Genomic DNA, 22,370 nt, shown 5'->3' on the forward strand with positions numbered 1-22,370 from the left:
ATTTATCTATCCCTTTAAAAATGCTTATTCTTCAACTGGCACCAGGAAGGCCACCAACTTGATAGTTTCCCAGGTTCAAAAACATCCTGAAGTGAGGTTTATTAAAACTATTTGTGGGTGATCAAATTATAATTTATAACAGCACAAAAGCATTATGTAGACTATACAAAGTGGAAATTATCACCAGTTTATTTATTTAGGACTTTACTAGTCAGACAAAGTGTTTGGTCTAAAGTGGAAAGCAACTTAAATTCTTCATGAAGAAATTAGTGTCTGAATTATTTCAGGTATTTCATTTCCTCAGGGAAATTACAGGTACAAATCAAGTTGGACTCTGATATGCTTGGTCCAGTGCCAGTGCTGCCATCTTTTTTTCTTGTAAGGATTATTTTGAAGGCAAAGACTAAAAGGAGCTTCAAGAGTGGGTGATGTGTTGCTCACAGAAATAATTTGCAGAGTAAGCTCCTTTGAGGAATTTGCCGAAGATTTCACTGCAGTGCTCTTAACCAGTTCAAACTCAGGGCTGCCGGTTGAACAGATGAAAGCACAGGAGTCTTATTATCTACGCCGGGCAGTAGGAAGTCCACAGACTCTGCTTCATTGAAGTGAAACCCTCCTCTATCCTACAATGGATTTTCTAGGCGATGTCCCTTGATGAGTATGCAGGCTGGGATCATGAGCTGTAAGCTCAAAACTGATGCAATTTCAATATTGAATGGAATACTGTTAAATGCCTTCAGATGATGATTTGACTCAGAAGTTTTATTATGTGACTCAATAGTTCCTGAGTACAATGGGCAGATTTAGTGGAAAGCTTGATTGATGCATCTGATTGCAGGTGTATGTACTCTAGAGATTGTTAATCTGGAAGACACATGACCTTCGCTTTTTTGTCACAGTGTTATGTTTGAACATGACTGGATTCTAAGGCTTCTGTAGCATGGATATAACGTGCTTACAAAGAGGAAATTACATCATCCTTGAATTCTTCCATATTGTCAGAAAATACGATGACTCCAGGCAAGCCTATACGAAGAAATGTCAAAACTCTGAATCTTAGCAGCCAAGGTGGTATCTCCTCAGTATTGTCCTCAGCCACTGAGGATACAGGTGAATCTTCATGAATTGTGTACAACATCTTGAAGAATAATTTTCTTTTTTTGTTTTTTGTTTTTTGTTTTTTTTAAGAATCTATATGAGGAGCTGGGCATTGTATTTAAAAATGTTCCCAAGACCTAATGAAGAAAAGAGGTTAAGGACAATTTAAAAAATGACAAGGAATGACCCCCTCATTTAATATTGAATTGACTACATCACAACAACAAAGTTGGGAGTTTGCAAGTTCAAGATGAGACTATGGTCTCAATTTATCTTCATTTATTCTTAATGAACTCTAAGCTAGAGGTTGGGGAATAGCCCACATATGTTTTGTCTGGCCTGTGCAATGTCATTTTTTTTTTTTTTTAATTTGAATGCCTTTAGATGAGCCTGTATGCCTCTAGTTTGTCACTGCTCCCTGTTTCTTACACCTGACTACCCTTTACTCATTTATTTTACCTTTTTGACCCATTAGGCATTGAGTTTGTGACCCTGGTGTAAGCGTTCTTCTTGATAAGGCCAAAGCATGCATTTATTTTCAGGTTATTGGCAGTGCCTCCCAATTATTGCTGATTTTTTTCCTCTGTACTTTGAGTACGACACATTAGAATACCAAGTGTCTGTGTCGAGCTTAATTAAAATTGTATAGGAGTATCACAGTGTGAACAGTCACCATGGTGTGTGCTGTTACTGGTAAGGATTCTGCCTTTTCCTGTGGGTGATGTCTTTGGACAGGGAAGTGACCTTGACTGAAATAATTACTGTGCCATGCTCCCTTTCGTATTATAAAAACTCTTAAATTCAGATTTCTAAATTGGGAAAAAGAAGACGTTGATACTATAAAAGAACTAAATATGGGTATTTTTTAATAGTGAATACTATAATAGCAAATATATTATTTGAGACATTAAATTTTACTTTGCAGACTCTTCCACAGAGTGTTTTTATTCCAAAAAGTACATTGTAAATAAGCCTTATAAAATAGATGTGTTCCTGAAAGCAGCCTCTAACGTAATTATTGTGAATGCTTAAAAAAAAATTCCTTATAAAATTAAAAATGTATTGATATGGAAAAACACATTTACCTCAGATTAAATAATAATTGCAATTGAGATTCAAACACTAATAAGACTTTTGAAATTACTTATTTTTAGATTTATTATGCCTTCCTAGTAAGGTGTTAGGTCTTTCACATCAGAATGTCATGTCTTTGGGATCGAGTCTACATGGGAGAATAAAGTCCCTGTGTGTTGCCTGGCCCTTAAACCAGAGTTTTTACTCCTTATGCACTTTAGAAGCTCTAAAATTGTGGCTGAAGGGATTTGCCTTTTGTGCTTTCTCTTAAATCGTTGCTAGTTCTAAATGTGTTATTTTTGTAGCCTTTGTGAGATCTTATTCAGAGGTAAAGTATAGATTTTTGTATAGGTAGTTACCAGTTCCCCTTACAAAGTCTGTGTTTGTGATTATTTCTTTTTCTTTTTAGTGATGTGCATATTTGTGCAGTATTTTTTTATAGCAGGAGAAAAAAAATCACGCCCAGACATTAATCTTAACAACATATTTACAAGCTCTAGTTTCATTCATTAATTTCATTGGGATGCAAGTTGTACTGTTGAATTTTTTTTTTTTTTGGTATAAAAATAAATCTAAATTGGTCTTTGTTTTAAAACTACTTGTGTGGCTGTTAGTTCAATTACTTTTGAGATCATGAAAAGGGATTTAATAGGCGAACAATACTGGTTTTGTGCTAATCAGTAGGTTTGCTGTCTATTATTAAACTAATTCTTACTGATTATAAACAGGGGACAGAAATTTTTTTTTGTTTTAATGTTTAGCTGTTCATTTATCTTAACTGTATGAAAGATTATTCTCCTAATCTTACTTCACTGCAACTTTTGTTCCCTGTGCTTAAGTTTGTGTAGGAGATTAATATAGTAGTTTAGTTCTGAATGGGGTACTAGAAGCCCCCCAGTTTTATTTCTGTCCCTCAGTGACTTATTCTATGATTCCAGAATTTGGCATTTGTACTTCATATCCCTTGCCTGGAGTGTTTCCTTTGTAGAACATACTTTGATTTCAGATGAGAAGTTCTGTACACCTTTTCATTATGTTCAGACATGGTAGTGAACACTGATTTTGTCCATGTTCTTTTAGTTTGAGATTACGGGAAATGATGAGACGTTCGTTGAGAGCAGCTGGTTTGGGTAGACATGAAGCTGGAGCTTCATCCAGTGACCATCAGGATCCAGTTTCACCCCCTATAGCTCCCCCTAGTTGGGTTCCTGACCCTCCTGCGATGGATCCTGGTAAGATCTATTATTTAATTTTATTTAGTGTTTAACAAAAAAAATGAAGTCATGGGAAAAGAAATTGAACATTTTAATGGTATGTTTAGAAATTTGAAATATTTGAAAGCATGATGAGCATTATAACTAATTTAATTATAAAAATTTGATCCAAGGGGTTTGTATTTTAAAAATCAAAGTTCTAGACTCTTGTCAGGTACCTCTCTTTTAGTCAAATATTTATTTCTATACTGGTAAGAAGCTAGATAGCCCCTTTATTACTCAAGATAAGTGGAGAATTTGCCTAGTGGATCCCTTCTCTTATAGTTTGGAAAAGAAATTTCCACTTAAACCTCTGTTGAGTTTGACTTTTGGCTTGCAGAGAAAAGCCTTAAGGCCAGTTAAGAGAATGTGTTAGGAATATGTTGCCTGTAATGATGTACATCCTGCTGTTCTGTTTACTGAAAGATGGTGACATTGATTTTATCCTGGCCCCCGCTGTGGGATCTCTTACCACAGCAACAACTGGCACTGGTCAAGGACCAAGCACCTCTACTATCCCAGGTAAGAATCTGTATGATTTTGTCTGCCTGGGCATTTGGAAGAAAAAAGGGACATATTTGGATATAGGGTTCTACGGATCCACACTTTATCTCAAGGAGACTTTTTTTTTCTTGAAAAGCATCTAATTCTCCAAATTACTTTCCATATGTCAGTGAAAATGTGTGGTGTGTATGCACATATATTTAGAAATCAGTTGAGATTTGTAAAATGTGTTAATGTGTTTAAATTCTTTGTAATGAAGTTAAGTTATTTATTACTAATGCTAGAATATTGTTTTGGTGGCTAATGCATGCCTGATATATTATGCCAGAATATTCTTTTACTCTGTCTTGTTTACTCTTGTTTTGGTACCAAATGGATCTGCTTAATTACAGGTCCTTCCACAGAACCATCTGTAGTAGAATCCAAGGATCGAAAGGCGAATGCTCATTTTATATTAAAATTGTTATGTGACAGTGTGGTTCTACAGCCCTATCTACGAGAACTTCTCTCTGCCAAGTAAGAAGATTGAATGTACTTTTCATATGAAGATATAGCTTAGCTTAACTTTTATTGTTGAGGTTGATATACTTGCAACGTATGGACACTTACGCGAATTTAAAATAATTTATCAGAATCAAGCATTATATTCCCTTTGCTGCTAAGCTCTCTCGAGTGAGAGGCCTTCTCAGTATCATGTAGTGTACACTAAATGAATCCAAACTGACTTTTATGTTAGCTTGATCAGGGAGTATATTTATATGTTTAAAAGATCACAGAATAGTCATTCTGTGACTGAAACAAAATTTAGTTTTTATCTCATCATGAATATTTATTTTATAATCTGAAAGGAATGTAATTAGTAATTAATAGTTTTATGTACAATTTTTCTTGTTTTAGAGATGCAAGAGGGATGACCCCGTTTATGTCGGCTGTAAGTGGCCGAGCTTATCCTGCTGCAATTACTATCTTAGAAACAGCTCAGAAAATTGCAAAAGGTAATTTATTTCAGGTCTTAAATGATTTACTTTTCATTTTGAATAGATTCTCTTCTGTACACATATCATTATTCAGACCTAATTTTTGTATATGTAGATGATATAATTGATTGGAAGCTATCAAGATAATCTCGTGTGTATAAAATTCATGTGAACTTTTCTCTGTATTGTATCTTCTGACTTACCATCAAAACCCAACTGGTATAAATTTCTTAACTTTCAAAAGAATATTCCACAATGGGAAGTGTAAAATGTTCTGAAAATAAAGGTAGATTACTAATAGAACATGTCAGTGCTTAATTGGTGGTAGTGATAAAAGTTTGTAGAAACGATAGGTGATGTCTTTATTGTTGTTACTTCTGAATTGGAGTTCCTGCTTAACAAAAAGCATTAAGGATCATGAATTCCTGCCATCCAGCCTTTAAAAGATTAAAGTAGTTATCTTTTTAAAACATTGGTGATAAATAATTTATGAGACGGTCTGTAATTTGCTAAATAGAGCTTGGACTTCAGTCTTAACTGCCTGATACAGAGCTAAGAATTCAGATGTTTTTGTTATCATATGTGGTTGTGATATAATTATGCTTTGCTGTACTTTGCACCAAAATTGGTTGGATTTCCTTCACGCTGACTTTGTGTATCAATATTTAAAGTACTATGCACTTTCTGATTGGTAGTGGACATGTATTAAGGCTTTGCCATTTAAAGAAAACATAAGGTGGCTAATTAAGTCCTTTCCTGAGATCAACTACGATATTCTTAATCTTTTTAGCTGAGGTATCCTCAAGTGAAAAAGAGGAAGATGTATTTATGGGAATGGTTTGCCCATCAGGTACCAACCCTGATGACTCTCCTTTGTATGTCTTATGTTGTAATGATACCTGCAGTTTCACGTGGACTGGAGCGGAGCACATTAACCAGGTAAGTATTTTGCATCTCCCTGTATTTATGTTGTCTTCATGTTTTCTTTTTTTCCTATGACCATCACTAGACTTAAGGGTTTTCAGTTTTGGAATTATAAGTCTGATATGGTTTTTTTGTACTTTGAGTTATAAAATTCTCTAAGGAAAATTTATTTTGATTTAATTACTAAATAAATGAAGCAAAAGAGCTGATTGCTAAATTAAATATGGCATATTATAAAAATGAGAAATCTTCACTGTGTAGCATAATCTGATCCACAACTGTTGCTATAGATTTTATAAGTGTAGTACCTTTTGGGAGATGGTATAAATTATTTTCATGCTCCTGATATACTTGGTTTCCATTTGTATAATATTGTAGACTGTACATTTATTGTACCTTTTTATAACTCCTTGTTTTCCAGAGCACATATTATTCTCATATTGATAATTGAATTGTTTTAGAAAATACAAGAAAGAATTATTATGGTGAGATATATGCATACTTATAATTATTCTTTTAAAAGTAGCCTCTTAATTTCAGGATATTTTTGAGTGTCGAACTTGTGGCTTGCTGGAGTCACTGTGTTGTTGTACAGAATGTGCAAGAGTTTGTCATAAAGGTCATGATTGCAAGTGAGTATAATTCTAGTTTTCTTTAGTTTAATATTATAAACTCTTTAGATTTATATTGCTTTTTGGAAGTAATCTATACTAAGCCATGTTTTAATTTTTTGTGTAATTCAGAAAGCATGAGGTTAAATTTGTGTTTTTAAGTCAGGTTATGTATAAAATTGTGGTTCTTTATTTAGAATGTACTGTTGAAATGTTTGTTTTTTGCTGGTTCTAACGTATCCCTCCTTAAATAAAAGTAGGACAATGTGCTAAGAAATATATGATCATACATTATGACTAGGATCAGATTAGTCTTAGGAGAAACATATCTACAGAATCTTTTTGTCTTCTGCAGCCAATGTTTTAGGACCCCTGTAGTATGGCCTACTAGAAGAAAAATCGCCATAGGTATTAAGCCAATCATGATAAATGTTTGGACTGTGCCTTATTTACTTCTTAAACTAAATGGACTTATCTTTCATTTAGTAATAGAGTTACCATAGCTAGTTTTATTAGTTTTCACAGACCTAAGAAGCAATAAAATACCCTGGCACTAATATCTATAGTTCCTCAGGATTATCGATAGGGACATCAGCGATAAATGGCTACAGATGTGTAGATATTATAAGTAATAGAGAATTGGCTTATAAAACCCATCTATTTTACCTTAAAATAAGTAATTATAAAATATGTATGATATGTGTAACATTTTAATAGATACTGCATTGATGTTTATCATTTTTGTTAAAAGAATTGTCTCATATTTTTGTCTTATTTTAAGCATCTAAAAATGTGGTAATCTGTTTACTATTAATTGTTTACTAAGTGTACTCATTGCACTAGATGCTAGCATCATGGTTAATAAGACAGTTTCTGTCCTGACAGAGGACACGAGCAAGAAATATCTGCCTATTTAAGGGCTACAGGGTTTTTTAGATGCACATAGGAAGACCACTTGAACTGGATTGGGGCTGTGGGGAATTAGGGAAGACATTCCAAATGTGACTATACCCAGTTCATTGTAAGATACCTCTTCTCATAGGAATTTTATGTTGCTTTATAGACTTCATACCACTAAGTAATCCCTGTTATGTGAACTTTAATAATTATATTTTGCATTTAGTAATTAAGTATTCTATTTGGTTTCAATGAATTATGCCTCCATAATGTCAATATATAAACCTTTGTATATTTTTGAAATTTCAGTTTTTGTACTTATGTATGAATTCTTTATAGACTCAAACGAACATCACCAACAGCCTACTGTGATTGTTGGGAGAAATGTAAATGTAAAACTTTAATTGCTGGACAGAAATCTGCTCGTCTTGATCTACTTTATCGCCTGCTCACTGCTACTAATTTGGTCACTCTGCCAAACAGCAGGCAAGTAGGATTTTGAGGATGTACAATAAGTTAACTTGAAAGAGCACAGCACTTCTGAGTAGCCTTTCCCCCTCCTCACAACAACGTTCTGTTTTGCAGGGGAGAGCACCTCTTACTGTTTTTAGTACAGACAGTTGCAAGACAGACTGTGGAGCATTGCCAGTATAGGCCACCTCGAATCAGGGAGGATCGTAACCGAAAGACAGCCAGTCCTGAAGGTGAGTAAACTTGACATTTATGAAAAGTGGTATGTTTTATTTCTGTCTTATTCACCGTTTCTTTTTCATTTTAGATTCAGATATGCCCGATCATGATTTAGAGCCTCCAAGATTTGCCCAGCTTGCATTGGAGCGTGTCCTACAGGACTGGAATGCCTTGAAATCTATGATTATGTTTGGGTCACAGGAGAATAAAGACCCGTATGTAGTCATTAACACATTTTTAGATTTATGTATTTCCCATGTTACTATAGGCTTTTTACAGTGTATTCTGTCTTTCCTATCCCCTCAAGTCTTAGTGCCAGCAGTAGGATAGGCCATCTTTTGCCAGAAGAGCAAGTATACCTCAATCAACAAAGTGGCACAATTCGGCTGGACTGTTTCACTCATTGCCTTATAGTCAAGTGTACAGCAGATATTTTGGTAAGTTCTTTGAATGTTTATTACAAGTACATGAAAAGTACATGTTTCAAGTATACTTTTTTGCTGTGAAATTAGAAAGAATTTAAATCATAAGACCCAATGCTGGTGAGGTTATGATAAAAGAACACACTCAGACACTGGGTTGCATTTGTTCCTCTCTTTGGAAAACAACTTAGCAGTGTTAAGTACCATAAAAATACTAATGTCCTAAGAACCTGTCATAAAGAAATAATTTACAATATTGGAAAGATAAAATCATGTCCCAGAATAATGAAAAATTAAAAAATAGAAGTACTTTATGTACCCAATAATAGTGGACTGTTGAATCAAATTACAGCCCACCACTTACTAAAATGTAATCAATATAAAAATAAAGGTTATTGTGAGCAACATTTAAAAAAAAAAACAGACCATGAAATTGGGTGTTCTCTGTAATTAATAACTGTATGTATGATAAACCATGCATAGAAAAGAGATTAGCAAATAATAATGGTTCAGCGAGAGATGGGATTATGAATTTATTAATATAAATATTTGAATCTACTTTCCTATTTTGGTAAGTTCCCTATAGGGAGTAAAATATATCGATATATTTGATATTATCTTCTAAATATTAATCGATATACATAGGACTGTGGGACAAACACAAAATAAGAAATCTTGCATTTGAGATGTCAAGCAGAGTGGTGGGTGTATTGAATAAATTAATCATTGACCTAGTAAATGTTTTGAGATTTTGTTATGAAATGTTAATATCGAAAACTGTTAGAACCTTTCATTTTATGAATGTCTGAAGATCTTGTGAAACATTTTAACATTAATAGAGTGATTACAATTTTTAAAAGCTTTTAGATACTCTGCTAGGTACACTAGTGAAAGAACTCCAGAACAAATATACACCTGGACGTAGAGAAGAAGCTATTGCTGTGACAATGAGGTTTCTACGTTCAGTAGCAAGAGTTTTTGTCATTCTTAGTGTGGAAATGGCTTCATCCAAAAAGAAGAAGTAAGACATCCTTTTTGATTTTGCTTTGATATCATTTTTCACACTTTTTTTGAGATACTGATAATATTATGTATATGAAAAGATTCCTATATTTTCCTTTCGCTCTAGCAACTTTATTCCACAACCAATTGGAAAGTGCAAGCGTGTATTCCAAGCACTGCTACCTTATGCTGTAGAAGAATTGTGCAATGTAGCAGAGTCACTGATTGTTCCTGTCAGAATGGGGATTGCTCGCCCGACCGCACCATTTACTCTGGCTAGTACTAGCATAGATGCTATGCAAGGCAGTGAAGAATTATTTTCAGTGGAACCACTGCCACCACGACCATCATCTGATCAGTCTAGCAGGTAAATTCCTATCTGGTAAAAGATTCTGACTAATTCTTTCTCTGGAAATGTCATGTTTGCCTTACTAAATCCTTTGCATAAGCACTCAGGTGTGGTATACATGATAATTATTTTAACAAATGGTACAGATTTTTTACTTTCGAACATGTGAAAACAGTTTAAATATTAAATGTGTCTGCACCTCTATACATACTAGACATACAGCTGTGGTTTTCTTTGTTTTGGAAAGGCACTTTTTATTATGTTAATGAAGTAATTTAGGAAGAAAGTTTATTTTCGACTCCTATGAAAAGACCTATACCTTTCTTTGTGTCCAAAGGCTCGGGCTGAGGAGCAACTTGTTTATGTAAATAACAATCAGAATTCTGGAATTTTAAAATGTTTTCTGGAACTGTATTATCAAGGATAGGGTTAAAACAACTTCATCATAAGTGTTTCTAATTATGGGATTATTCTTATATCTCATTTGTCTTTTCTGTTTGTTTGATAGTTTCCCTAACTGGACTGTAAACTTGTTGAGACAGAATGTTTAGAAACTAAAACTTTCTGGTATCCTTTAACACAGCACTTCTCAAACTTTAGTATGCAAGCGAATCACTCAGGGATCTTATTAAAATACAGATGCTCATTGTAGAGCTCTGGGGATGGGGCCTGAGACTTTGTGTTTCTTGTAAGTTTTCAGATAATGCCAGTGCTGCTGGTTTAGCAACTGTGCTTTTGAGTCACGGTGTTCTAGAAATCTTTGGCAAACAATGGTTTATTTTATTTAGTTTTCTCAGGTCTCATTTTTTTGTTACCTTGTGTATGTGTAATGATATTTTAATAAAGATCTTAAGGACCTAGGCCGGGCGTGGTGGCTCACGCCTGTAATCCTAGCACTCCGGGAGGCCGAGGTAGGCGGATAGTTTGAGCTCAGGAGTTCGAGACCAGCCTGAGCAAGAGCGAGACCCCATCTCTACTAAAAATAGAAAGAAATTATATGGACAGCTAAAAATATATATAGAAAAAATTAGCCGGGCATGGTGGTGCATGCCTGTAGTCCCAGCTACTCGGGAGGCTGAGACAGGAGGATCCCTTGAGCTCAGGAGTTTGAGGTTGCTGTGAGCTAGGCTGACGCCACGGCACTCACTCTAGCCTGGGCAACAGAGTGAGACTCTGTCTCAAAAAAAAAAAAAAAAAGATCTTAAGGACCTAAAGACCCTTCTTCCTTTTTCTGGAAAACATCTATGTGAATAGGATGGCCTGCTTTATTATTTGGGACAGTTCCTAAGACTTCATCCCTGGATTTCATCTCCATATGCCAGTATATGTGTCCCAGCTCCTTTCCCTTATTCTGAGGTCTACCTTTAAATCTGAATCCAGGTTTGTCTGGCATAGCTCTCCCATAGTGACCTTAACACTGGTATATACCTCCAGGATTTGCTGAAAGTTGTAAATCAATTCTGTGTATCTTCAGACTGGTTAAATCTACCTCATTAATTTCAAATGGTTTGCTGGTGAAATCTGCTTAGACTCTATATGATATTCTTGATCCTGACCCTGTGAGAAACTTAATTACTGAAGTGGTATTACCTTGTGAATTCTTAGTACCCTTCCCTTGTCTTGGTTCCAGAACATAAAAATTGTTACCTGTTGAACAGAGTTTGGGATCATCTCCTTTATAAACACTCCCAATGAGCCTATTCCTACTAAGTTTCAAGATTTTGTGTCATCTTGTCCTGCTTCTTAGTCTCATTATTAAACACTCTTAAGCTCTCCTCTTTTTACTCCATTCCCCTTGCTTGATTCTTGGGCCAACTTCTTAACTCTTCCCAGAAGGAGATCTCATCTGATAATCAAGAAATAGTGCTAAATGTTTCTACAGCTGTTGATATAACATAGAAGTCTTTTATTATAATATAATCATTCTTTCCCATAAGGATCTATTTTTACCAGTGTTTAAAGTATGTCTTAAAAAGCACAGACTTATTGACCAGTCTTTGGAATTTCCCTTGTGTTGAACGGGGATGGTGTACACTTAATCCCATTGAGTGTAAAGTTATTCAGGTAGTATTTTTGCCTTTTTTTTTTTTTTTCCTGTTTCTGGTGCTTCCCTTCACCTCTTCAAAACTCTTACGTCCTTATTAATTAATCTCTTTCTACTCTATCTCCATGCCTCTCATATAACAATAACTAATAGTTACTGAAGTTTCAGTGTATACTAGGAGCTTTCCTAAGCATTGTAGATGCATTACCAGTTTTCATCTTCCCAATAACTCATAGATAACCACTATCATCCTATCATCCTGATTTTTTTTTTTTTTTTTGAGACAGAGTCTTGCTCTGTCACCTGGGCTAGAGTGCTGTGGCGTCAGCCTAGTTCACAGCAACCTCAAACTCTTGGGCTCAAGCAATTCTCCTGCCTTGACCTCCCAGAGTGCTAGGATTACAGGCATGAGCCACCACACCCAGCCCATCCTGATTTTCAAAATGAGGAAACAAAGGATTAGAGAGGTCAGGTAAGTTGTCTGATGTTACACAGATATTTAATTTTTAGAGATGGAACTCCAGTCTAGACAGACAATCCCTTTTTTCCTATACTCTCGAATAGTAGATGGCAGAGTAGAGAAAGAAACTGCTGCTTGGTGCTTGATGATAGTGTTGAGCCACTGGGTTAACCAACACTGAAGCCCACCCTACCTCATAGTGCAAGTTGTAGTCCTGAACTGTCTGGAGTGAAGGCTTGTAGTTAGAAGTTCTCTGAAGATACCTTTTTCCTTACCCCATCCAACCATGGCTGAGATAGGTAAGTCTCCTGAGAGTGATTTTTCTTCTATTTCACTCCTTAATGTGTTGCCCTTTCAAGATTTATGTTTGGCTTTACATATATGAGGGAGACAGAAGAGGAGATTGCTATGATGACTTCCTATCTAACTTAGACTCCAACCTAGGAAATCCATTGCTCCTTGAAACCCTTCCAGCCCAAGAGATACCAGCAGATGCCTTTGGGGAAAATGATAGCACTATTCCTCTCCAAACTTACAAAGTATGACTGCTGCTTCTTTTTATTTTATTTTTTAAATTTTATCTAGCATATGTAGGTATTTCATACCAAGAGGAAATTCTCTGCACGATTCGTCTGCCCTATTGCTAGGAATAGGAGTCCCCAAAATTTAGAAGAGTTTTAACTGTGCCTTTCAGAGTAGGTTTCAGGACTGTGGTCCTTCATTGTGTCAGCAAATCTGGGCGGAGAAAAGTTGAAGAAGTTTCATTTCAAATTGGGGAGTTATGTAGGTTGAGTATCCCTAATTTGAAAATCCAAAATCTGAAATGCTTCAGAATCTGAAACTTTTTGAGCACCAACATGACACTCAAAGGAAATGCTCATTGGAACATTTTGGATTTTTGGATTGGGGAATCCTCAACTGGTAATTTTATATAATGCAAATATTGGCCGGGCGCGGTGGCTCACGCCTGTAATCCTAGCACTCTGGGAGGCCGAGGTGGGCGGATTGTTTGAGCTCAGGAGTTCGAGACCAGCCTGAGCAAGAGTGAGACCCCACCTCTACTAAAAATAGAAAGAAATTATATGGACGGCTAAAAATATATATAGAAAAAATTAGCCGGGCATGGTGGTGCATGCCTGTAGTCCCAGCTACTCGGGAGGCTGAGGCAGGAGGATCGCTTGAGCCCAGGAGTTTGAGGTTGCTGTGAGCTAGGCTGACGCCACGGCACTCACTCTAGCCTGGGCAACAGAGTGAGACTCTGTCTCAAAAAAAAAAAAAAAAAATAATGCAAATATTCCAAAATCCAGAAAAATCTGAGATCCAAACACTTGGATCAGGGATACTCAACCTGTAATGTGTTTTGTGTATTGGCAGTATCATACTAAGTGGGTAACTTCTTAAAGGGGTAACTTCTTTGAGGGGACTGTAGTTTTTGTGGATGTTTGTTCCAGGATTTTTTTTTTTTTTTTAAAGAGATAGTTCCTAGTCATACAGTATTGACTTTTATGTTTTAACATTGAATTCTGTTTGGTGGTTGGAAATATCCTTTTCATCTTTATAGATTTTCTTTTAGCCTCTTCCACTCCTTTGTGACTCATGATCTCTCTCTTATCAGTTACTTTAAGTTTTAGTGTTAAACATTGAAGGCAGTGTCTCAGTTGACCTGTGTGTGTAATTGGTTTGATTCTTATTTCTCAGAGCAGCTGAGGTGAGGAAGAACCTAACTACAATCACTTAACGGTCTTGTTTAACTTCAGTCTCTTTTAGCTCCTATTTCTTAATCTGTAAATAAAGGATAATAGGTCACAGGATTATTTAACAATCATCTTTTGATCTCTGGCCTGCATTTATAGCTGTATTCTCTGGTTCTCTCTTTCCTTTTATAATTGAGTCATTTGCCTTTTCTTGGTTGTTTCCAAGTCAGGTTTTTAGGAAAGTGAAACTTTTGCCACCTCACCTTTGATTATGCTTTTATTTTAAAGTCACGCTTTTCAACTGATATTCCCCACATACATCAGCAAGTCAGTGGTTAATAAGCTCATGCAAAGTAGAAATTGTGTCCGGTCTCTTAAGGAACAGATCACTTTAATAGCACACTTTCTGTTAATGGATGAATGGTTCTGTCAGAGCCTTTGGAAGTTGAGAACTGCTGGTGGAAAAGGAAAAATCTTCCCCTAAAGAACTTTTCATTGGGAAGGCCTCATACAAATATGTGCGTCAACACAGATTTGAAATGACTCATTTACTGAAAAGTAAAAGCAAATTCTGAGATTTATATTTGCTGTTGTACTATAGATTAATTATTGTTGATTTCCAAGAATTCTAAGGTCCGATTTAAAATTGTATCCTAGCAGGTGTCTCACATATAGTAAATGAGCTAAATGCTTATAGCTGAGAAGCATAAAATTATGTGCTGCATATATGAGATGTGGTAGCAGTATACTCATAACCTCCTGATTCCTTACAGCTCCAGTCAGTCTCAGTCATCCTACATCATCCGGAATCCACAGCAGCGGCGCATAAGCCAGTCACAGCCTGTTCGGGGCAGAGATGAAGAACAGGATGACATTGTTTCAGCAGATGTGGAAGAGGTGGTTTTAATTGTTTTAATTGTGGTAGATGAAAAGCTTTTATTTTGTGGGAAAAGGAGAGTAGTCACTAGAAATAATAATAATAATTAGTATTATTATTGTTTTTGAGACAGAGTCTTACTCTGTCACACTGGATAGACTGCAGTGGTGTTATTGTAGCTTACTGCAACCTCAAACTGCTGGGCTGAAGTAATCCTCCTACCTCAGCCTCCCGAGTAGTTGGGACTAACAGGCATGTGCCAGGACACCCAGCTAATTTTTCTATTTTTAGTAGAGATGGGGTCTTCCTCTTGCTCAGGCTGGTCTCAAACTCCTGAGCTCAAGTGATCCTCCTGCCTCAGCCTCCCAGAGTGTTGAGATTATAGGCATAAGCCACTGCACCTGACCTAGAAATTATTTTAATGGTAGTTTAAGACTATATGTATTTCCATTCAGCCATATAAACTTTTTTTATGTTCTCATTTGTGGTTATACATATTAAAATGATTTTAATAATTTTTGATTTATTGGATATTGGGAAATTGAACACATAAATTTGTTTTTACCTAAGGGTTAAGAGTAAAGATATTTTTACTATTAAAAAAATTAGTAGTTTCGCACAGTATATTTGAAAGAGAGGATACTACATATTTAGTAGGTAAGTTTTATAATGGCCAAAGTATATAAAGAGTCCCAAATATGGAGAATAATCATAAATTTTGGGATATGTTGATACAATGTTTTATAACAAATTGTCAGTAGCAGATGAAGTTTTTCAAAACTGTTTGGTGTATAATTTACAAAATTCCCTGTAGTTAGGGATCTTTGTATTTTAATTTACTAGTTGCTGTGGAAGAACACACTGGTAGAGATGGTTTATTATGAACTTTGTCTAAAAATAAGCATCTGGATTTAGGTTGAGGTGGTGGAGGGTGTGGCTGGAGAAGAGGATCATCATGATGAACAGGAAGAACATGGGGAAGAAAATGCTGAGGCAGAAGGACAACATGATGAGCATGATGAGGACGGTATGCAGGTTATTTGAGAGATTATTCAGTATGAGTAAATCAAGTACCTTTAAAGGGTGGTATTAAATGCAGAGAAAAGCCCCATGTGACGTATAATGAAATGATCAGCTTATTTTCTGCCAATTCTGTAGCATGTGTTCCAAATTTTAGGAGCTATATACATATGTAAAATAATTTATCTTCTTTACCTTTTGGCTTAAGTCGCTTTCTTAAGGGACTTTTAAAAACTAAAAGCATCATAACCACATTATGAAACATTTGGAAGTTAGAGAACATATCACCCATATGCTAACTGTTTTACTTTCAGTCATCCCCTGCACTGTACTGTCGAATTACTGTGTAATAGTCTACTAACTACTGTAATTCACCTAGCCATTCTTCTAATGTTGAGTAGTCACTTATTCTTGCTGTAGTAGAACTGCCCCCCCCACCATGCCTTTTTAATTCACGCCCTTAATGATATTCTGGCTTATCAGACCCTGTTTTGAACCATAGTGAATTTGTACTTTTTTTTTCCTTACTGTTATTTAAACTTATTTTCTAGGGAGTGACATGGAGCTGGACTTGTTAGCAGCAGCTGAAACGGAAAGTGACAGTGAAAGTAACCATAGCAACCAAGATAATGCTAGTGGGCGCAGAAGTGTTGTCACTGCAGCAACTGCTGGCTCAGAAGCGGGTATGTTGCCTTACTTATCTCAGCAACTTTCTTGTTTATGCTAAGGCTACGTATGTGTTGAGCATGAATCGGTTAGTAAGTATAATATGCACAAGGTTAGCTAAGCCTTTTTATAACTTCATTGTTTTTTTCTGTAGATGTTTATAGAAGAAGGTATTATTTTAATCACCCCCTACCCCCTTTTCTGGTTTTTAAATAATGAATTAATTTTAAAGTTTATTTGAAAGAATTATTTTCTAATTAACTGTTCTAGTGGTGGCTTTTGTAGACTATTTTACATCCTGGCATTCTGTTTATTATGTATATTTTCCTGAATGAGGGGTTGTATTTTAATTATTAACAAATTCACAATGGTTTTGGTTTTAAAAATAAAAAATTTAGGAGCGAGCAGTGTTCCAGCTTTCTTTTCTGAAGATGATTCTCAATCAAATGACTCAAGTGATTCTGATAGTAGCAGTAGTCAGAGTGACGACATAGAACAGGAGACCTTTATGCTTGATGAACCATTGGAAAGAACCACGAATAGCTCCCACGCCAATGGTGCTGCCCAAGCTCCCCGTTCCATGCAGTGGGCCGTCCGCAACACCCAGCATCAGCGAGCATCCAGCACAGCCCCTTCTAGTACATCCACACCAGCAGGCAAGTCTGAAAACTTGGTATTCCTCAGAATATTTAAGTAGTCTTTAAAAATTATGCATGTCTATCTTTAGAACAATTTAGTTTTATGATAGTTCCTCATTGCTTTGTTGAGTTTTAAATATAAAAATTATGTACATGTGATTATAGCATGGTTTCTCAGTCTTTACATTATTGCTACTTTTGGCTGGATAATTGTTGAGGGCCGTCTTGTGCATTGTGAGATGTTAAACAGCATCCTTGGCTTATACTCAGTAGATGTCATTTTACCCCTGTCTTTCCCCTTTCCCTCCCCTTCGCTCCCTCAAGTTGAGATAACCAAACATGTCTGCAGACATTGTGAAATGTCCCATTTTGGTGGGGCAGGGGATGGAGGAGACAAGATTGCCCTGGTTGAGAACATTATGTCAATTCTTGCCCACCTGAACACTATCCTCCCCAAATTAGTGCAGTTTGGGAAAAGTTTTCTGTTCAGTTACCACGTATTAGCAGTTGACCATTTAGATTTACAAAGTACATACAGTGTCAGAGAAACATTATTAGCAACTGACATTAGTTCATTGTGGTTGTCTTTTTTCCTTACAGCAAGTTCAGCGGGTTTGATTTATATTGATCCTTCCAACTTACGCCGGAGTGGTACCATCAGTACAAGTGCTGCAGCTGCAGCAGCTGCTTTGGAAGCTAGCAATGCCAGCAGCTACTTAACATCTGCAAGCAGTTTAGCCAGGGCTTACAGCATTGTCATTAGACAAATCTCGGACTTGATGGGCCTTATTCCTAAGTATAATCACCTAGTATACTCTCAGATTCCTGCAGCTGTGAAATTGACCTACCAAGATGCAGTAAATTTACAGGTATGAAATCATGGAACAGTTACTCATTCTAATATGTTTCTTTGGCTGCCAGTTATGAGCGTTCTTGTATAATGGGAATTAATGTTACAAATATTCAAATGTTGACATGCTACTACTATACTGAATTTAGCTCTATTTGGATAGTTTTAACTATTTTAGTTTGGTCTTCATAGAACTATGTAGAAGAAAAGCTTATTCCCACTTGGAACTGGATGGTCAGTATTATGGATTCTACTGAAGCTCAATTACGTTATGGTTCTGCATTAGCATCTGCTGGTGATCCAGGACATCCCAATCATCCTCTTCATGCTTCTCAGAATTCAGCGAGAAGAGAGAGGATGACTGCAAGGGAAGAGGCTAGCTTACGAACCCTTGAAGGCAGACGGTATGAAATCCTTCATATATACAGATAGTCCTTGGCTTAGGATGGTTCAATTTTTTGATTTTATGATGGATTTATCAGGGTATTGAATACATTTTTGACTTAAGATTTGAGTTTTTCGGGCCATAATCCCATGATAAGTCCAGGAGCATCTGTATTTGAGTGTTTAGATGGAGCCTTTTTATCCAGAAGGCTAGAGCTTTTTGATTGCTATTATATATGACCTCATCTTACTGTGAAGGAAGAAATAAATCCCTTCCTTTACTTCCTAAATTGTTGTACAGTTGAGGCAGAGTAAGTCAGTTACAATCAAAGCTATTTTTTAAAAAAGTCCATTCATACCATAGGAATCTGATACTAAAGGCTTTTCACTTTTGAAGTTGTTGGTGCATATCCTTGTCTCATTATCCCCCAGGCCTCCCCACCTCCCCTTTGAAAGGCATATATTTATATTAAGACTTATTTTTGAATATAATTGATTATGAATGTACTTTGTACTTGTGAAGGGGAAAGTATGTTTAATTACCAAAGCTGCTCTTTGGTTTCTCAACTCACATTTCTTTTCTTCTACCTCCTCTAGTCTTTTGAACCATAATTAAAATATACATCTAAGTATTTATTATGTTCTTTCTATTCAATTATAAAATGACCTTTTTAGGACTAGGAATTAGCCCAAACATCGAAAATTATTGCAACAACAGTGCCACATAGTGAAAGTTCCTTGTACCTAAAGTCAAAGCCCTAGGATTTGATTCTAGCTCTGGCTCAGGATAAATGACCTTGTTATTTTGGGCAGATCATAAAGTAGGGAAAGACAGGGTCTAGGAGACTACTTAAAAATGTAACAAGAAGACTACAGCTGAAATCTACACAGTAATAATTACTAAAGTAGGGCCAAGAAAGAGAGGAGAGAATTATTTAAATCATATAAATAGAATTTAAGTCCGTGTTAAAAGGCAGAGCAGAAGGAAGAATTTGTATTTAGACTCTGATTGTAAATAACTAGTAGAAAAATTAAGAGAAAACTCTAGAGGAGTGGAATGGAAACACTTGCATGGGAGAACTGTGGAAAAATTTGGTGGAAATGTCAAATATGCAAAGTTGAGTGCTTGGCAGAGATCTAGGCTAGAGATAAAGATTTGGGAGGCAGCAACTTTCCTGTCCTAGGAAGCCTGCTCCACAAAGAGACAAAAGCCTTGTCTTCATTAGGCTGTAGTCATTACCTCAAAGAACACAGAGTTCTGATAATGGATCTTGATTGGTGGCAGTGTTCCTTCCCTCTCTTTCTCTCAGCTTTATTTAGATATAAGTCACATGTTATATAATTTGCCCACTTAAAGTGTACAATTCCGTAGTTCTTCAGAGCTGTTTAACTGCTGTCACAATCAATTTTGGACAATTTTCATCATTCCTACAAGAAACCTCACATCTATTAGCTAATCATTCTCCATTTTTTTCCTCCCTCCCCTATGTAGGCAACTGTTAGTCTATTTTCCGTCTTTGTTGATTGTGGATATTTCATATAAATGGAATCAGTATGTGGCTTTTTATAATAGGCTTCTTTCACCTGGCATAATGGTTTTAAGGCTAGTCTATGTTCTGCTTGTTTTGATATTTCATTCCTTTTTATGTTCTAATAATATTTCATTGTATGGATATATCTATCATATGTTGTGTTCATTAATCCGTTGATGGACATTTGGGTTTTTTCCACTTTCCACTATTGGGCATAATGCTGCGATGAACATTTCATTTATATATAAGTTTGTGTGGGTACATGTATTTTCAGTTCTCTTGGGAATGTACCTGGTTGTGGAATTGCTGGGTCATGTGGTAACTCTCTGTACTTAACTTTTTGAGGAACCTGCCAGACTGTTCTCTAAAGAGGAAAACATTTCCAATAGTAGTGTATGAGAATTTTAATTTCTCTACATCTTCACTGACACTTGAGATGTTACCTGTCTTTTTATTTATAACCATCATAGTGGGTGTGATGTAGTATCTTATTGTGGTTTTTTTTTTTTTTTTTCCTCCCCCTCAATGATGAGGTCTGGCTCTGTTGCCCGGGCTGGAGTGCAGTAGGGCAGTCATCGCTCACTGTAGCCTCAAACTCCCAGGCTCAAGCAGTCCTCACACCTCAGCCTCCCAAGTAGCTAGGACTACAGGTGGGCATGTGCCACTCTGCCTAATTTTTAAAAAAATATTTCTGTAGAGATAGGGTCTGGAGGTCTTGCTATGTTGCCCACACTGGTTTTAAATTCCTGGCCTCAAGTGATCCTCCCAATCCTCCTGCCTCCTAAAATGCTAGATTATAGGCACGAGCCACCATGTGGTTTTGATTTGCATTTCTCTAATGGCTAATGATGTTGATCATCTTTTCATGTGCTAATTGGCCACTTCTAGATCTTCTTTGGAGAAGTGTCTATTTAGATCCTTTGCCCATTTTTTAATTGGCTTGTCTTTTTTTAAATTGAATTGTATGAGTTCTTTATTCTTGACACAAATCCTTTATCAAATATATGATTTGCAAAGACTTTGTCTCATTTTCTGGGATACCTTTTCACTTTCTTGATGGTGTCCTATGAAGAACGAAAGTTTTTAATTTTTATAAAGTTTATCTATAATGTTTTATTTTGTGGCTGTGCTTTTGGTGTCATTTTAAAGCAGTGGTTTTCAAAGTGTGGTCCTTAGACTAGTAGCATCAACTTCACCTGGGAGCTGTTTAGAAATGCAATTTGGGGGCCTTACCCTAGAGGTGGGGCCAGCTATCTGTTTTAATAAGCCCTCCAGGTGATTTTGATAAACCCTGAAGTTTGAGAGTCTGGGGAAGGAGTTCCTTCTGCCATTTCAAAGGATACTGGACTGCTTTTTCTATACAAAAGTATAGGACTCTAAATCATACACAATGGTTGTATTTCTAAAGCAGAGTCACAAGTTTAATGACTTTTTACTTATGAATATTCTTAGTTTCTAATTTTGCATATTTATTTATTATTACTATTTTTGAGACAGAGTCTCACTCTGTTGCCCAGGCTAGAGTGCCATGGCATCAGCCTAGCTCACAGCAACCTCAAACTCCTGGGCTCAAGTGATCCTTCCTGCCTCAGCCTCCTCAGTAGCTGGGACTACAGGCACGCACCACTATGCCTGGCTAATTTTTTCTATATATTTTTAGTTGTCCGGCTAATTTCTTCCTATTTTTTTTAGTAGAGACGGAGTCTCACTGTTGCTCAGGCTGGTCTCGAACTCCTGACCTTGAGTGATCCACCCGCCTCAGCCTCCCAGAGTGCTAGGATTGTAGGCATGAGCCACCGCACCTGGCCTCTAATTTTGCATATTTATGATAGTGGTAAATTTCACATGTGTGTTCTTATGTATATTTTCATTTCTTTTTGCTCCTATATAGACGTGCCACGTTGCTTAGCGCCCGTCAAGGAATGATGTCTGCTCGAGGAGACTTCCTAAATTATGCTCTCTCTTTAATGCGGTCTCATAATGATGAGCATTCTGATGTTCTTCCAGTTTTGGATGTTTGCTCATTGAAGCATGTGGCATATGTTTTTCAAGCCCTTATATATTGGATTAAAGCAATGAATCAGCAGACAACATTGGACACACCTCAGCTGGAACGCAAAAGGTAGCCATACTTGCCATGAGGTTGGTTTAAGAAATGCTTGCTTGGTGTGGTCTCCATTAGTACATTGTCAGATTTTGGAGTAAGAAGCATTGCAGAAGAGAAATAGTGCAACAGCATTTTATGTGGGACAGTGAGCTTGAGTCTATCCTTCTTCTCTGTTAGTACTCCTCACTTAAAATGGGAAACCTCAGAATCCAGTAAAACTTCATGCTTGAGATAGTTTGGCCTGATTATTTATCATGTTTTCTAGTAGAGTTTGTGTAGGCACTATGTGCTCAGTGA

General features: G+C 36.4%; 1 protein-coding gene across 2 annotated transcripts in view; it reads left to right on the forward strand.

The window, feature by feature from the left end:
- UBR5 (ubiquitin protein ligase E3 component n-recognin 5) overlaps nucleotides 1-22,370 on the forward strand; it is a 130,192-nt gene that overhangs the window by 81,799 nt on the left and 26,023 nt on the right. For both annotated transcript variants that reach the window (XM_069465451.1, XM_069465452.1), the window contains exons 23-41: nucleotides 3,253-3,404; nucleotides 3,852-3,947; nucleotides 4,322-4,445; nucleotides 4,827-4,924; nucleotides 5,697-5,845; nucleotides 6,371-6,462; nucleotides 7,678-7,824; nucleotides 7,924-8,042; nucleotides 8,117-8,243; nucleotides 8,336-8,465; nucleotides 9,311-9,471; nucleotides 9,580-9,819; nucleotides 14,773-14,896; nucleotides 15,792-15,903; nucleotides 16,448-16,579; nucleotides 16,961-17,218; nucleotides 17,801-18,069; nucleotides 18,243-18,454; nucleotides 21,858-22,088. In XM_069465451.1, the coding sequence (XP_069321552.1) occupies nucleotides 3,253-3,404; nucleotides 3,852-3,947; nucleotides 4,322-4,445; nucleotides 4,827-4,924; nucleotides 5,697-5,845; nucleotides 6,371-6,462; nucleotides 7,678-7,824; nucleotides 7,924-8,042; nucleotides 8,117-8,243; nucleotides 8,336-8,465; nucleotides 9,311-9,471; nucleotides 9,580-9,819; nucleotides 14,773-14,896; nucleotides 15,792-15,903; nucleotides 16,448-16,579; nucleotides 16,961-17,218; nucleotides 17,801-18,069; nucleotides 18,243-18,454; nucleotides 21,858-22,088 (2,973 nt within the window). The remainder of the gene's footprint in view (nucleotides 1-3,252; nucleotides 3,405-3,851; nucleotides 3,948-4,321; nucleotides 4,446-4,826; nucleotides 4,925-5,696; nucleotides 5,846-6,370; nucleotides 6,463-7,677; nucleotides 7,825-7,923; nucleotides 8,043-8,116; nucleotides 8,244-8,335; nucleotides 8,466-9,310; nucleotides 9,472-9,579; nucleotides 9,820-14,772; nucleotides 14,897-15,791; nucleotides 15,904-16,447; nucleotides 16,580-16,960; nucleotides 17,219-17,800; nucleotides 18,070-18,242; nucleotides 18,455-21,857; nucleotides 22,089-22,370) is intronic.

The sequence above is a fragment of the Eulemur rufifrons genome, chromosome 3 (genome assembly GCF_041146395.1).
Source record: "Eulemur rufifrons isolate Redbay chromosome 3, OSU_ERuf_1, whole genome shotgun sequence".
Taxonomy (NCBI): Eukaryota; Metazoa; Chordata; class Mammalia; order Primates; family Lemuridae; genus Eulemur; species Eulemur rufifrons.